This window comes from Papaver somniferum, chromosome 5 (assembly GCF_003573695.1).
Source record: "Papaver somniferum cultivar HN1 chromosome 5, ASM357369v1, whole genome shotgun sequence".
Lineage (NCBI taxonomy): Eukaryota > Viridiplantae > Streptophyta > Magnoliopsida > Ranunculales > Papaveraceae > Papaver > Papaver somniferum.
Window position 1 is genome coordinate 88,986,026 of NC_039362.1, and position 13,520 is coordinate 88,999,545.

Below are 13,520 nucleotides of genomic sequence, written 5' to 3' on the forward strand. Positions count from 1 at the left end.
TGCAGGAAAAATATTTAAATAGATTTTGTAGTTCTAGAACACCACTTTTGATATTTTTCTTTCGGCGTTGCTTTCCTTAAGGTGTGTCAACCATAACATAGAAAGAAGGGACATGATTATAAACATCCACACCATGTAGCAAAATATTATTAAAATGGGTACATCCTATGGGGCTCTGCCACTGGCTTTAGTCTGCATCACCAAGTCCGTCACTTCCATTGCCCCTCTTGGATATGGGAGCAAATTGAGAGCCAGGTTTCTTTGTTTGTGCAGTAACTTCAGCATTCTTACGCAGAACAGCACCAGGAGATGGATATGGTCGTTGTTGAAACAAAGGACCCTGCAAATTTGCATACCCAGCATAAAAAAAACACCTCATCATCACTAACAAAATCAATTCGATTGTTTTAGTATTTCTTTCACTTAGTCAGTCAGAGCTACCAGAAAAGCTCATCGATTGCCCAACACTGAGACCATTTTGTAAAAATTGTGCGCTTCACAACAGCTTCTTTGCTCTAGGATTTACATTCCATAGCTATTTATATTCCAGTGAAGTTTATCTTTCCCCATAAAGTGATATATTTACCATCATAGTGGTTACCCTAGGGTACCGACGTTCACACATGTGGCGTTGAAATTATTTCTTTCGTGACAATCTCGACAGGGTGGTAAATTAACATGTCCTTAAAGAATCGGGGATTTGAATCTAATTCTAATGCATGAAAGGATATATCTTTGCATATACAAAAAAGAAAAAAATGGATCCTTTGGTACATACCGTTGCAGTGGTATCTGCAGCTCGTGGTTGTACTCCCTTCAGACCGACAACCCTGAATATTGAAGATGTAAAAGACGATGTGGTTATTTTTTGACACATTGTTGTGGCAGCACATACTTGACAAAGATAAGAACACGTGAGAAATCATTGATCAATGATGTGAACTTTGAATAGTACACATAACGTACCAGCCACCACGTGGTGCGTCAGAATAAGCGCTTGGATCCATAGGATCCAACTCATCATCCTCAGTTTGTGTTCGCTTCTTGTTGAAACTTTTAATACCCTTGCCCACAGGGGGTTTTGAACTGGGCCTAGAAAACAGAAAATGAGATCATTAAGTTCAGTCAACACATATTTCTTCTGTGGTTTCTAAAAAAGAGCATGCGCTGGTTGCACAGCCATAAACCCGACGCCCATTAATGGTTAAATGGAATCCAGCTTTACCTGTTATTTGATATTATCTTGTTCAAGTCTTCTCTGTTATTTGCAGTATTGCTGAATGGATGTTGACTATTATAATTGGGGAAGTGCTGCTGATAAGGAAGATTGAGAACCCTGCAATAAAAACATTAAAAATTCCAGATTTCAGATTTGTAATTAGTAGCCACCCTATCAAGCTTGTATCTGAGTGAAAACAAGAGTAATGAGGAACACTACACAGGTTGATATCTGTAGGATTACAGAATTCCTTGTGAGGAAGAACAAGCATCAATAGTAATAAGTCAAGAACGCACTCAATACGCACTAAGATATAAAATTATCGAGATATTCTCATACCACTTGGTTACTCTACATGACTCATCCATAAGGTCTTTGCGTGAAGAAATATTGAATGGCCAGATCTGGTTTTATGGTGCCAGGTTAACTGCAGATATCGTGGAGAAATAGTTTGCATTCCAAGTGATGTAATAATAAACAGTCCTACTCGAATCTCGAGCAATTTTGAGATTGGCAGCAAATGTTATTCTCTACTCTTTTTTTCCCCTTTGGTATCCAAATGCTCTTAGTCTGGTATTTATGTTCATGAACAGTTCAAAACTGCAAGTTATTCAGGAGCAGTACACTCTGTTCTTGTCAATCTGATTTTCATTAACAAAAAATCATAAAAGAACGAAGAATCAAAAAGATACAGAAAAACATTGGAGCTGTGTGTTTAGCTTTTTGTGGTCTCGTTGGCTGCTATAGGTGTGGGTCAGTTATGCATGGTTCTATACCTCCTAAAGACTTGTCGAATTGTGTGCAACACTTGGGTGACGTTATACTAAATTCAGAATGGAGCATTGTTAGTTGAGTTAGTTACACCATACTGAATTGAGAAAGCAAAACTCACAGGCCACGTCCTTGTAAACATATAATATAAAAGAGGAGAGAGAAAGAGAGGGAGAGATGCAAAGCACCATTTCAGCTATACCTGGTGCAATGATTGCAGTACCCCCAAGCTTGGACAAGACCCAATCCCCATCCACCATATCCCATGCATTTAATTTCCATGAAGGATGAGCTTGGCCCATTATTGTTGACTGTATTCCTAGAAGCCATCTCGTTATTGTGCTGCAAGGGAACCTTCTTTAGTGATTCTGGGACTTCCCGTTGTGATACATGTGTTTTTGTATTGAAATAGTATTTGCAACCTGTTGGAAGAAAAGAACTCTCAAGTATTTTTCCAACTACAAACTCATTTAAACCAAATGATAAAGAGAACCAATCTACCACCCACCTGATGTTTCATCCAATGTTTCAATCCAATCTTGTTGTGGAGGTAAATATGGAGGTTGTGCACTGCCAAAATTCTCAGAAGGAATCTCCCATTGGGTTTTCCCAGTACTTTCGTGATAGTAATACGACGAACCGGATGCTGGGTCCTTCGCCTCAACCTACACATGCAAGAACAAGAAACATTCATATATGTTGGAAAGAGGTCTCCTAATTTTCATAGAGAAATAAGAAGATGGAAACCTAAGAGAGTAATGCAAAGACTGAGACTGCCTTACAAACTGAAAAGAACATCAAAATTTGAAGCAAAAGCTTAAGAAGTGGCTGTAGCAAACACATAGCAAGGATATGGTGAACATCAACAGTAATAATACAAAGAAGACTGACCCATCCAGGTGGCAACCTTGTCACAGCAGTGGCTTGATTTGGCTGTATGTCCAACTTCTGAAAGTTGATTGTTTTAAGAAATTATTAGTAAGTTCATCAAATAATCAAAGAGATAAAGAAGACTAGACTTAAATAATTAATAGATTTCCAACAAGAATAGTTGAGAGTCATACAGCTTTCAACAACTTGATAAGGAAGTAACTAGCTGGGGATTAAAGATATGTTATGTCTTGGCACTAGGCACCTCTTAGATGACGTCCAGATACATTCCACATCTTAAACTTCAGCAGCAGACAATAGTGTTTCTTGCATGACATATTTAACTTTTTTTCAAAACACTAATTTGTTTAAGCAACAACCTAATTTTTCCTGGTGACGCTAAGCGACTGATGCGGAGGATCACTGCCTGAAAATGTATAAAGTTAACACAGGTGTGGCAGGTTTTATACATGTATGTTATGTTGCCTAGGTGTCACCCGTGACAACGCCTCACTGGAGTGACATAGACTATACCCCCCATGGGTTAGGCAAGTGTCAATAAACAGTAAGGTTAACGGTTCATCTTTAAATGTTTCTTTAGCAATATCTCATTGGGCACTGGAACTATTAACCAGGTTTACAACAACTACAAAATCTCAAGAGTTTTTTTCAAAATAATGTAAACGCTGACTTAGCTACGCAGACAGGTTCTGGAATCTTTAGGTTATCCAAAGAAAAAGACAATTACGTTACCAAAAGGTTGAAATAGCTTACATTTGGAGAAGCTACAAAACTCCCTTTCCCTGTGTCCGCTTTAAGAATTCCCCTGGCCTTCAGCCTTTGCTTCAAATATTCAGGCAACTCCTTTGTTGAATCCTTTGACTCCAAGTCTTTCTCCTGATCTGGAAGGTTTTGGCCAATTTCACGATTCACCTCCAGAATTTGGTGAAGCATTAAAGATAGGAGCACTAACCTACTACAAATCACAATTCATGAACTAAGGAAACAGATATTTGGAGCATACTGGACGTGGTAGTAGAAGGCCTTGAGGCACCATAGTAAGCACTTCCACCTGGAGTACCATACCCATTTCCAATTTCATTGTTGCCTAACATAGGGAAAGGGAAAAAGAAAAAGAATCAGCAGAATGATCAATTAAAAAATAGAATGAGCATTCGCCTCTAAGAAGTCGATGGCTAAGTTTTTATATCATACACAAAATAATAAGCAACAAATGGTTATCGTGCACTAGACTACTACGTGCATGCACATTGCATAGATTACTAGGGTTTATGACTAGCATAATGATAAGCAAAGGTTTGACAATTTGACCTTTATCTACACGACAAATACATTATCTTTGTAATTAGGAGGGAAAAAAGACATCAGCAGGCTGTCAGCGTAAGAAAAGTGCAATAAGAGTGTGTTCATAAGCATAATGGGATATGTTGGAAATTTAAATGGTGAACAAAGGAAAAGCCTCAAATGGCTCGCCAAAAAGATTACAGATAGAGACAGAGATCTTAAAAAGAGGTCCAATTTGCGGTGCAATATGTGCATACTGCCTAAGATTCTCTTAGTACAAGATGTGGAATTCCCCAATTGAAACATCCATGTTGAAAAACAGCAAACTCCAAAACCTACCTTTTTCATGCAACCCAGAATTTCCATGTTTAGAAGCAATTTCTGCACGATGATCGGTAGTCATTCTCAACAGATGCCCCTAAGAACAAAATAACCAAACAACATAAATACATGTAATAAAGATTCTAAATTCGATGAAAAGAATTATTGAAAAACATTTTTAAACCTTTATAGCAGTTGAGTCATATCTTCCTGAAAGAATATCTCTGTCAGCTTCTACGGCATCATCTCCACCACCTCTTGCTTCTCTGAGCTCAAACATATAATAATAAAAATTAAAATTAAACTTCAAACTCCGTAAACTCATTTCGTATAGAAGAAAAAACTACTGAATATAAACCCTAAAACTTACCTTTGAGTATGTATAATTTGTTGTGTAGCCAATTCCTGAAGATTATACAGAAACAAATAAATCTTAGTAAAAGGATACAAACTTTGAACTACAATGAAACAGCAAGAAACTTACCTGTTCACGAAGAACAGCATCCTGAGCAGCAATTTCAATGGCGTTCGCATCATGAAATCCTACACACCTAGAACTCTGGGAATAAACGTGGTCTGAATTTTGTATTGGTAGATTCTGAGACTGGTATTCATTATGTGATACTAGGGATTCAGGATTTGTTTCAATTTTCTGTCTTTTCTGAAGCTGATTTGTTTCTCCGTTGTTAGTACGTGATATATTTCCTATTAATTAACACTTTAAGTCTTCCCAAAAGACTCTCAAAAACTCTAGTCTATAGGCTATAAACTAGGACTTTAAAGAGGTTTTGAACTCTTCTTTGTTTGTTAGGATATATTCAAAATATGTAACAAATCCAATGTTTTCTTAATATAAATAAGAATCAAATCTCCACAAGTATTTTGTGGAAGATATTCACCAAAACCTTTCCTAAGTTGGTATCAGCCTTCGATCCAACATCGTTTCCGCATTTATCAATCACCCAAAACTCTTCCTTCAACACAAGCAACGCAGCAACAACCATCAACAAAAAAAACAATGGCAGCTAACACAAATAGCATGCGCAATATCCAGATTCATCACCTTGTTACCTTAAAACTTACAGAAACAAATCACTCTCTTTGGAAAACCCAGTTCCAACCCATCTTAAAAGGCTACGGTCTCACTAGTTTCATAGATGGAACCAAAGAAATACCACCTAGAACTCTGCCAGATTCAGATGAAATAAATCCTCTCTTTGCTGAATATGAAATACAGGATTCTCTACTTGTTGGTTGGCTCAATTCGACACTAACACCAGAAGTTCTGTGTCATGTCCGTGGAATTAGCACTGCCAAAGGAGTCTGGGATAAACTTGAAAGCTACTTTGCTCCTAAAATAAGAGCTCACATGATGAGCCTTAAGAAACAACTCCACTCTTTGAACAAAGGTAACAAGTCTCTCAAAACGTTTTTGAATGATGCTAAGAATCTGTTTGAACAACTTGCAGCTACTGGATATGATGTATCCAATGATGAAAAGATGCAGTCCATTAGCAATGGTCTGAATCAATCCTATGATCCAATTGTCACGGCACTGAGTACGAAAGATGACATGGATATGGAGTCCTTTTACTCTCATCTCCTGACGTTTGATATGCGCATTGAGCAGCAACTGTCTTCCATCCAGCAACCCGCTGTCAATGTTGCAGCCTCCCGATCATCATACAGGTCACCTCCCAGCATGAACCAGCAAGGTCGTGGTTCACAGCCTCAACAAAGTTTCAATTCTGTGCGCAACCAGTTCCCAAATACACAACGACGTCTTAACCAGCCAAACCGTGGTCAACAATCAGCAAAAACATCTGATGAGCCCTGTCAAATATGTAAAAAAGATGGCCACCAGGCACCACGTTGCTGGTTTAGGTACGACAAATCCTCCACAACCAAAACGAGGAATCCGTCTGCTTATATTGCGCTTCCAAGTTCAGATCAACATGCTAACTGGGTGACTGACACCGGCGCTACACATCATATGACTTCGGATTTCAGAAATTTGTCTATCCCTCATGAGTATGAGGGGACAGAACAAGTCCAAGTTGGTAATGGTAATACTGTTTCTATTTCTCATGTTGGTAATGCAACATTCAATCTACATTCCAGGCAATATTTTTTGAATAATATCTTTCATGTTCCCTGTATCAAAAGAGACTTGTTGTCTGTTTCTCAGTTTTGTAAAGACAATAATGTGTTTTTTGAGTTTCACACATCTCACTTCTTTGTGAAGGACAATTTGACGGGGGAGTTGTTGCTGCGCGGCCTGAATAGGAATGGTCTTTACATCTTAGATGACTTGGAAAAGTTTGATCATATCATCAAACCTCAAGTACATGTTGCTTCATCTCTGCCAGTGTGGCATCAACGTCTGGGTCACCCAATGATAAGAACTGTCTCAAACATTTGTCGTCGATTTTCTTTACCTGTTTCGAATAAATCTTTTGATTACTGCAATTCGTGTCATGTAAGCAAGAGTAAGAGATTACCCTTTTCTCTTAGTAGTACTTCTTATGATACTCCATTGAGTTTAGTTGTTTCTGACATTTGGACTTCACCAAAATTGTCTAGAACTGGTTTTAAATATTACATGTTAATTATGGATGTCTATTCCCATTTCACTTGGATATTTCCTTTGGTTCAACGTTCTTCAGCTTTATCTACATTTATTCTCTTTCGAAAGCAAATTGAAAATCTGACAAATCATAGGATCAAAATTTTTCAGTCTGACAATGCTTTAGAATACAAAAAATCCACTGCTTATTTGAATGAGTCCGGCATTCAGCACAGATTCACTTGTCCGCATACTTCTGTGCAAAATGGTATTGCGGAGAGGCGTATTCGTCATGTCACTGAGTCTGGCTTAGCACTTCTTTTCCAAGCATCAATGCCCTACTCCTATTGGTCGGATGCTTTTTCAACTGCTTGCTTCCTAATAAATCGTCTACCAAAATCAAAAAGTGTCTCTACAACTCCTTTAGAATTGTTGTTCAAAAAGAAACCTGATTACTCTTTTCTTAGGGTCTTTGGCTGTCTAGCATATCCTTGTTTGCGCCCTTACAATTCCAATAAATTAGAACCTCGCTCTTTGCCATGTGTGTTTATAGGGTATAATAATGCACATAAGGGATATCTTTGTCTCCACCGGGAATCAGGAAGAATATATGTTTCTCGTCATGTTCGGTTTGTTGAACAGACATTCCCCTTCCAGGCCAAGCAGCAGCAAGGAACTCCGTCATCCCAAGGTATGTCACCCTCTGACACCAGTGTCTTTCTTCAGCCTCCTTTTCATAATGTGTCCATTGGAGATGAACAGGCACAATTGCCTGTGACTGCTGCTCCCGTTTCTACTGAGGACGCCCCATGTGTTGTCCCCACTGTTGATGAAAACTCACGAATCACTTCTCCTGTGACTTCAACTGTTGACGCTGCTACTAGTGCTCACTTAATTTCACGTGCTGTCCCCACTGCTGCTGATGACTCACGCTCCAGTTCTCCTGAGACGTCAAGTGTTGACGCTGCTGCTAGTGACCAACTAGGAGGTACTGTGAGTGCTCCAGTTCATGATTCTGTAGCTGCCACACGGATTGCTGCTGCTTCTGCGTCGTCATCAGCTATTCAGGAGCTTACTGCGTCGGACCCAACAACAGGCGTCAATTCCAGTGTAGCTGTACCTACACATTCAATGCATACAAGATCAAAATCAGGGATCGTAAAGCCTGCACGAAAGTTATGCCTAGTGACTACCAAACATCCGTTGTTGGAATCTGTGTTCATGGAGCCATCTTGTTATACAGAGGCTAGTAAACTACCTCAGTGGCGAGCCGCAATGGGTGATCAAATTAATGCTCTCATCAAAAATGGTACGTACTCTCTTGTCCAGTATGTGCCAGGCATGAATGTAGTGGGCTCCAAGTGGGTTTTCCGCGTAAAACAACACTCCGATGGCAGCATTGAACGTTATAAAGCTCGGCTTGTTGCAAAGGGATTTAATCAGCAGGAGGGTGTTGATTACAGTGAGACTTTCAGCCCGGTTGTAAAACCTTGCACTATTCGACTGGTTTTATCTATTGCCGTAATGAATAATTGGCTTTTGAAGCAACTAGATGTTGAAAATGCATTTCTGCATGGTCGTTTGGAGGAAGACGTCTATATGAAGAAACCCCCTGGTTTTGTTGATCCAAATCGTCCTACTCATGTGTGTAAATTTCACAAGTCCTTGTACGGCCTTAAACAAGCTCCCCGGGCTTGGTTCTCGAGGTTGAGCACATATTTAATTGCATTGGGCTTCAAAGGTTCTGTGGCAGATACATCACTGTTTGTTTTATGCACATCATCTTCAATAACTTATTTGCTTGTTTACGTTGATGACATTATAGTCACAGGATCCGACCCACAGTCCATTCATCAACTTATACAGGATCTGGGTAATGAATTCGCTATTAAAGATATGGGGGATTTGCACTTTTTTCTGGGAATAGAAGTGATGAGAACAAATGGTGAGATAGCTCTCACGCAGAGGAAATATGTCTTGGATTTGCTAAAGCGAACGAAGATGGATGGCGTTAAACCGGTTGCTACCCCATTATCATCTACTGCTAGATTAAGGCAACAAGGTACGGAAAAAATGTCTGATCCTACTTTATATCGAAGTGTTGTTGGTGCTTTATAATATTTTCATCTTACTCGGCCTGATATCTCTGTTGCTGTGAATAAAGTGTGTCAATATATGCATAATCCTTATGTTGAACATTGGGAGAGTGTCAAACGTATTCTACGCTATCTGAAGAGCACTATAGACTATGGTTTACATCTTCGACCATCAAGGGATTTTTCTTTTCAGGCGTATTCAGATGCTGACTGGGCTGGTAGCTTAGATGATCGACGATCTACTAGTGGTTATTGTGTATTTTTTTGGTGGTAATCTAGTTTCTTGGAGTGCCAGAAAACAAAAAACCGTTTCCAGATCAAGCACAGAGGCAGAATATAGGGGTGTAGCGATAGCGACGTCGGAATTGGTTTGGATTCAATCGTTATTGAAAGAGTTAGGAATTTCGGTTTCGGCACCGATTTTATGGTGTGATAATTTGGGAGCCACTTATTTGACAGCAAATCCGATTTTTCATGCACGTACTAAACATATTGAAATCGATTATCATTTTGTTCGCGAACGTGTGGCATGCAAGAAGTTATGTGTTCGTTTCATTAGTTCTCGTGATCAGTTGGCGGATATCTTTACAAAGGGTCTCTCGTCACCAAGATTTCAGATTCTACGGTCCAAGTTGCATATCCGTCAACTCCAGTACAACTTGAGGGAGGTGTTAGTACGTGATATATTTCCTATTAATTAACACTTTAAGTCTTCCCAAAGACTCTCAAAAACTCTAGTCCATAGGCTACAAACTAGGACTTTAAAGAGGTTTTGAACTCTTCTTTGTTTGTTAGGATATATTCAAAATATGTAACAAATCCAATGTTTTCCTAATATAAATAAGAATCAAATCTCCACAAGTATTTTGTGAAAGATATTCACCAAAACCTTTCCTAAGTTCCGTCAATTTGAGTTAGGGTTTCTAGTTCTGACCCCATTTCCTACAAAACTTCAATGAAAATTAGCTGCTGCGAGTGTGGGATTATGTTGGTGCCCTAAAACCGGTTCTGTTGCAAATATGATTAAACAGGGAACCGGGAAACTCAGAGAATGTTATTTCCAAACCCGTATTGAAAAGCGGCGCCCTTTTGTTGCTCTAAATTCTTTTTCCTTTTTTAAGGCAAAAGTTGATAGTGGCGTTAGGGGATTCTGACTAGCATCTAGAATTCGTTGGTGTCATAAGAGATCTCTTGTTGACACGGCTGTTGTTGTCAACATTCTCGATCTTAAGACGCGCAAGACAAGATTGTGTACCATCGCATCGGGATAAAGGATTTCGAAGGTATTCGAACTAAGACTTACTGGTGTGTCCAATCAGATCTGAAGGAAGAGCCTTTGTGTAAAAAGTGAAATTTCATGTGATCGGGAAAGGGCCTGAGTACCACATAATATTGGGACGACCATGGCTTCATGACAACAAATTCATCCCTTCAACCTACCATCAGTGCATGAAGACGGTGTTGAACGAGAAGATCATCTGCATTATAGCAGATGCATCTCATTATGATCCATTCTATGATGTTGAGTTCTTCGATCCAAGGGATGGTATGTTCGACCTGTCAGAAAAAATCTACGGCACATTGTTAGTTGATTGGGCATCGATTGAAAAGTCGGGAAAGTTATTATCGTTAATACTGAAAAAGCGTGGGTCTAACAACCACACCCAATATTTCGATTAGCAATCTGTATGGACTAACTCCAATATACTTTCAAGAGAATCAACTAGACAGTTAGACTCAATCTTAAGAAAGATATATCAAAGAGTTAAATATCTCAATCTCTAATACAATCTGCAATCAGCAAATAGAAATTTGCGTGCCCGATTGAATATAAGAGATATAAACTTGGATGGTACCAAAGACCAATATTCAGGGATCAATCAATTTCCAATCAACAACCAAAGGTTGGATTTCACAATTGATCGATACAACGCACAACCTGTGATATTTCAATTATATAACAACATATAATGCGGAAAAGAAATAACACAGACACCAGAAGTTTTGTTAACGAGGAAACCGCAAATGCAGAAAAACTCCGGGACCTAGTCCAGATTGAACAACATTATATTAAGCCGCTACAGATACTAGCCTACGACAAACTAACTTCGGTCTGGACTATAGTTGAATCCCAATCGATCTCACACTGATCCAAGGTACAGTTGTGCTCCTTACGTCTCTAATCCCAGCAGGATACTACATACTTGATTCCCTTAGCTGATCTCACCCACAACTAAGAGTTGCTACGACCCAAAGTCGAAGACTATAATAAACAAATATGTATCACACAGAAAGTATACGGTAATAGATAAATATGTCTCCCACAGAAATACCTACGAGTTTTTGTTCCGTATTTTGATAAATCAAGGTGAACAGGAACCAATTGATAACTCGGCTTATATTCCCGAAAAACAATCTAGAATTATCAATCACCTCACAATAATCTTAATCGACTAGCTAAAAAAGATATTGTGGAATCAGAAACGATGAGACGAAGGTGTTTGTGACTACTTTTATATATTGCCTATCGGAGATATCAATCTCAAGCCAATCTTACGATTGTACTCAAATACGATAGAAACAGCAAGATCATATCACACAACTACAAGAAAGTAGTATCGGTCTGGCTTCACAATCCCAATGAAGTCTTCAAGTCGTTAACCTACAGGGTCTCGAGAAGAAACCTAAGGTTAAAGGAGAATCGACTCTAACTAATACAACTAGTATCACACAGGAGGTGTGGGGATTAGGTTTCCCAGTTGCTAGAGTTCTCCCTTATATAGTCTTTTAAATCAGGGTTTGCAATCAATGTTAGCTTAGTAACAAAGCATTCAATATTCACCGTTAGATGAAAATCTGATTAGATTCAAGCTAATATCTTTCAACCGTTAGATCGAAACTTAGCTTGTTACACACAAATGAAATGCACGTTTTTAGGTTTGTGTAACCATACCCAAACATGTATATCTAGTTGGTTCAACAGTAGTTAACCAAATGGTTAGCCATATGAGCATTTTCATATCAACCATATTCTTCTTTACCATAACTAGTTCAAATGACTCAAATAAACTAGTTAGAGAGTTGTTCAATTGCTTAGATCTTATAGAAATATACAAGACACAATCGAAGCAAAAACGATTTGATTCGCTCGAATCAATTAATGAACTTTATAGCCACGGTTTGGAAATATGAATTCCTTAGTTAATATAAGTTTAAGTTCACGAATAACCGTTTTTAGAAATAACCAACTTAAGTACGCGGACTGGTACGCGAACTTAAGTACCCGGAATAAGTTTGTTTTCAAATCACAAACTCCGGCAAAAATTCTCGGTATGGAAACTTCGGACAGTACGCGGACTCTTGTTCCGGTTTTCCTGAGCAGCAAAGTACGCATACTTTGGTTCAAGGAATAAGGACTTATACATGTATGAGTTACCTCACAATGTTTATATCCAACCATGGTTATATAATCTAAACTATCATTTCAATAATTGATACATTCTTAGAGGACGTTATATGATTGTTATTCACAAACCATTTTTTGTCAAAGCCATTTTCAAGTAATTGAAACGTATCATGACTTTCGTCACTAGTAAAGATGAACTTGGCCAAAGTGAAAGCTTACCAACACATATTTCGAGAAATAGATAAGCGAGATAAACGCGGCTCAAAATAGCAAATGTGTATAATCAAAGTCTATATAGCAAAACGACTTTTGTCTCAAGATAGGAGATAGATTAGATAGACTTTTGAGTGATAGATAAGTTCAAGTCTCCACATACGTTTTAGTCGATGAAGTTCCACCAGTTCCTTGAGTAGTTCTTCGTCTTTGTATGATGATCACCATGGAGTCTTGAGATCAACTACACTTTATATCCTAGTCCGAGACTTAGCTATAAGTAGACTAGAAATCAAGACTTATAGTTTTGATCACTAACATTGACAAACATGCTTGAGATAGAAACGCATGCGAGTTCGACCGAGCAGTGCTCTAACAATCTCCCTCTTTGTCAATTTTAGTGACAAGACTATCAATACATATGGAATACAAAATAAATAAATAAACTTTGTAGCTTCTCTTCCACATGCCTGATCTTCTTGGTTCTTCAACATTACTCGAAATCTTCGTCACTTCCAAGTGCTCCAATGATTCCAAAGGTTGTAAGTTTAGTATCATCGTTGTTGAAAATCCGTAGCTATAACAATGAGAAAAAAATAATTATCGATCATTCTTACCAGTGTCATAGTATTATTATACAACATCAAAGTTCAATTGTATCACAACTTTGACAACAATACTATGGTGATATGTATTGCTCCCCCTTAGTCAATACTCCATCTCACATGGAAACCACTCCCCCTTACATAATGA

General features: G+C 38.5%; 1 protein-coding gene across 2 annotated transcripts; it reads right to left on the minus strand.

Annotated features, from left to right (window-relative positions):
- Positions 1 to 23: 23 nt before the first annotated feature.
- On the minus strand, positions 24 to 5,283 carry LOC113277623. 2 transcript variants are annotated; one of them, XM_026526667.1, is made up of 13 exons: positions 4,971 to 5,283; positions 4,857 to 4,891; positions 4,671 to 4,747; positions 4,505 to 4,583; positions 3,885 to 3,968; positions 3,635 to 3,762; positions 2,882 to 2,938; positions 2,499 to 2,655; positions 2,193 to 2,412; positions 1,226 to 1,336; positions 967 to 1,092; positions 779 to 830; positions 24 to 340 (listed from the first exon to the last, which is right to left on the minus strand). In XM_026526667.1, exons 1-13 carry the CDS (start codon positions 5,021 to 5,023, stop codon positions 188 to 190), a joined length of 1,332 nt encoding a protein of 443 aa, XP_026382452.1. In that variant the 5' UTR covers positions 5,024 to 5,283; the 3' UTR covers positions 24 to 187. The 2 variants fall into 2 exon arrangements, with proteins under 2 accessions (XP_026382452.1, XP_026382453.1); XM_026526668.1 differs by having other exon boundaries at positions 4,671 to 4,752.
- Positions 5,284 to 13,520: the final 8,237 nt, after the last annotated feature.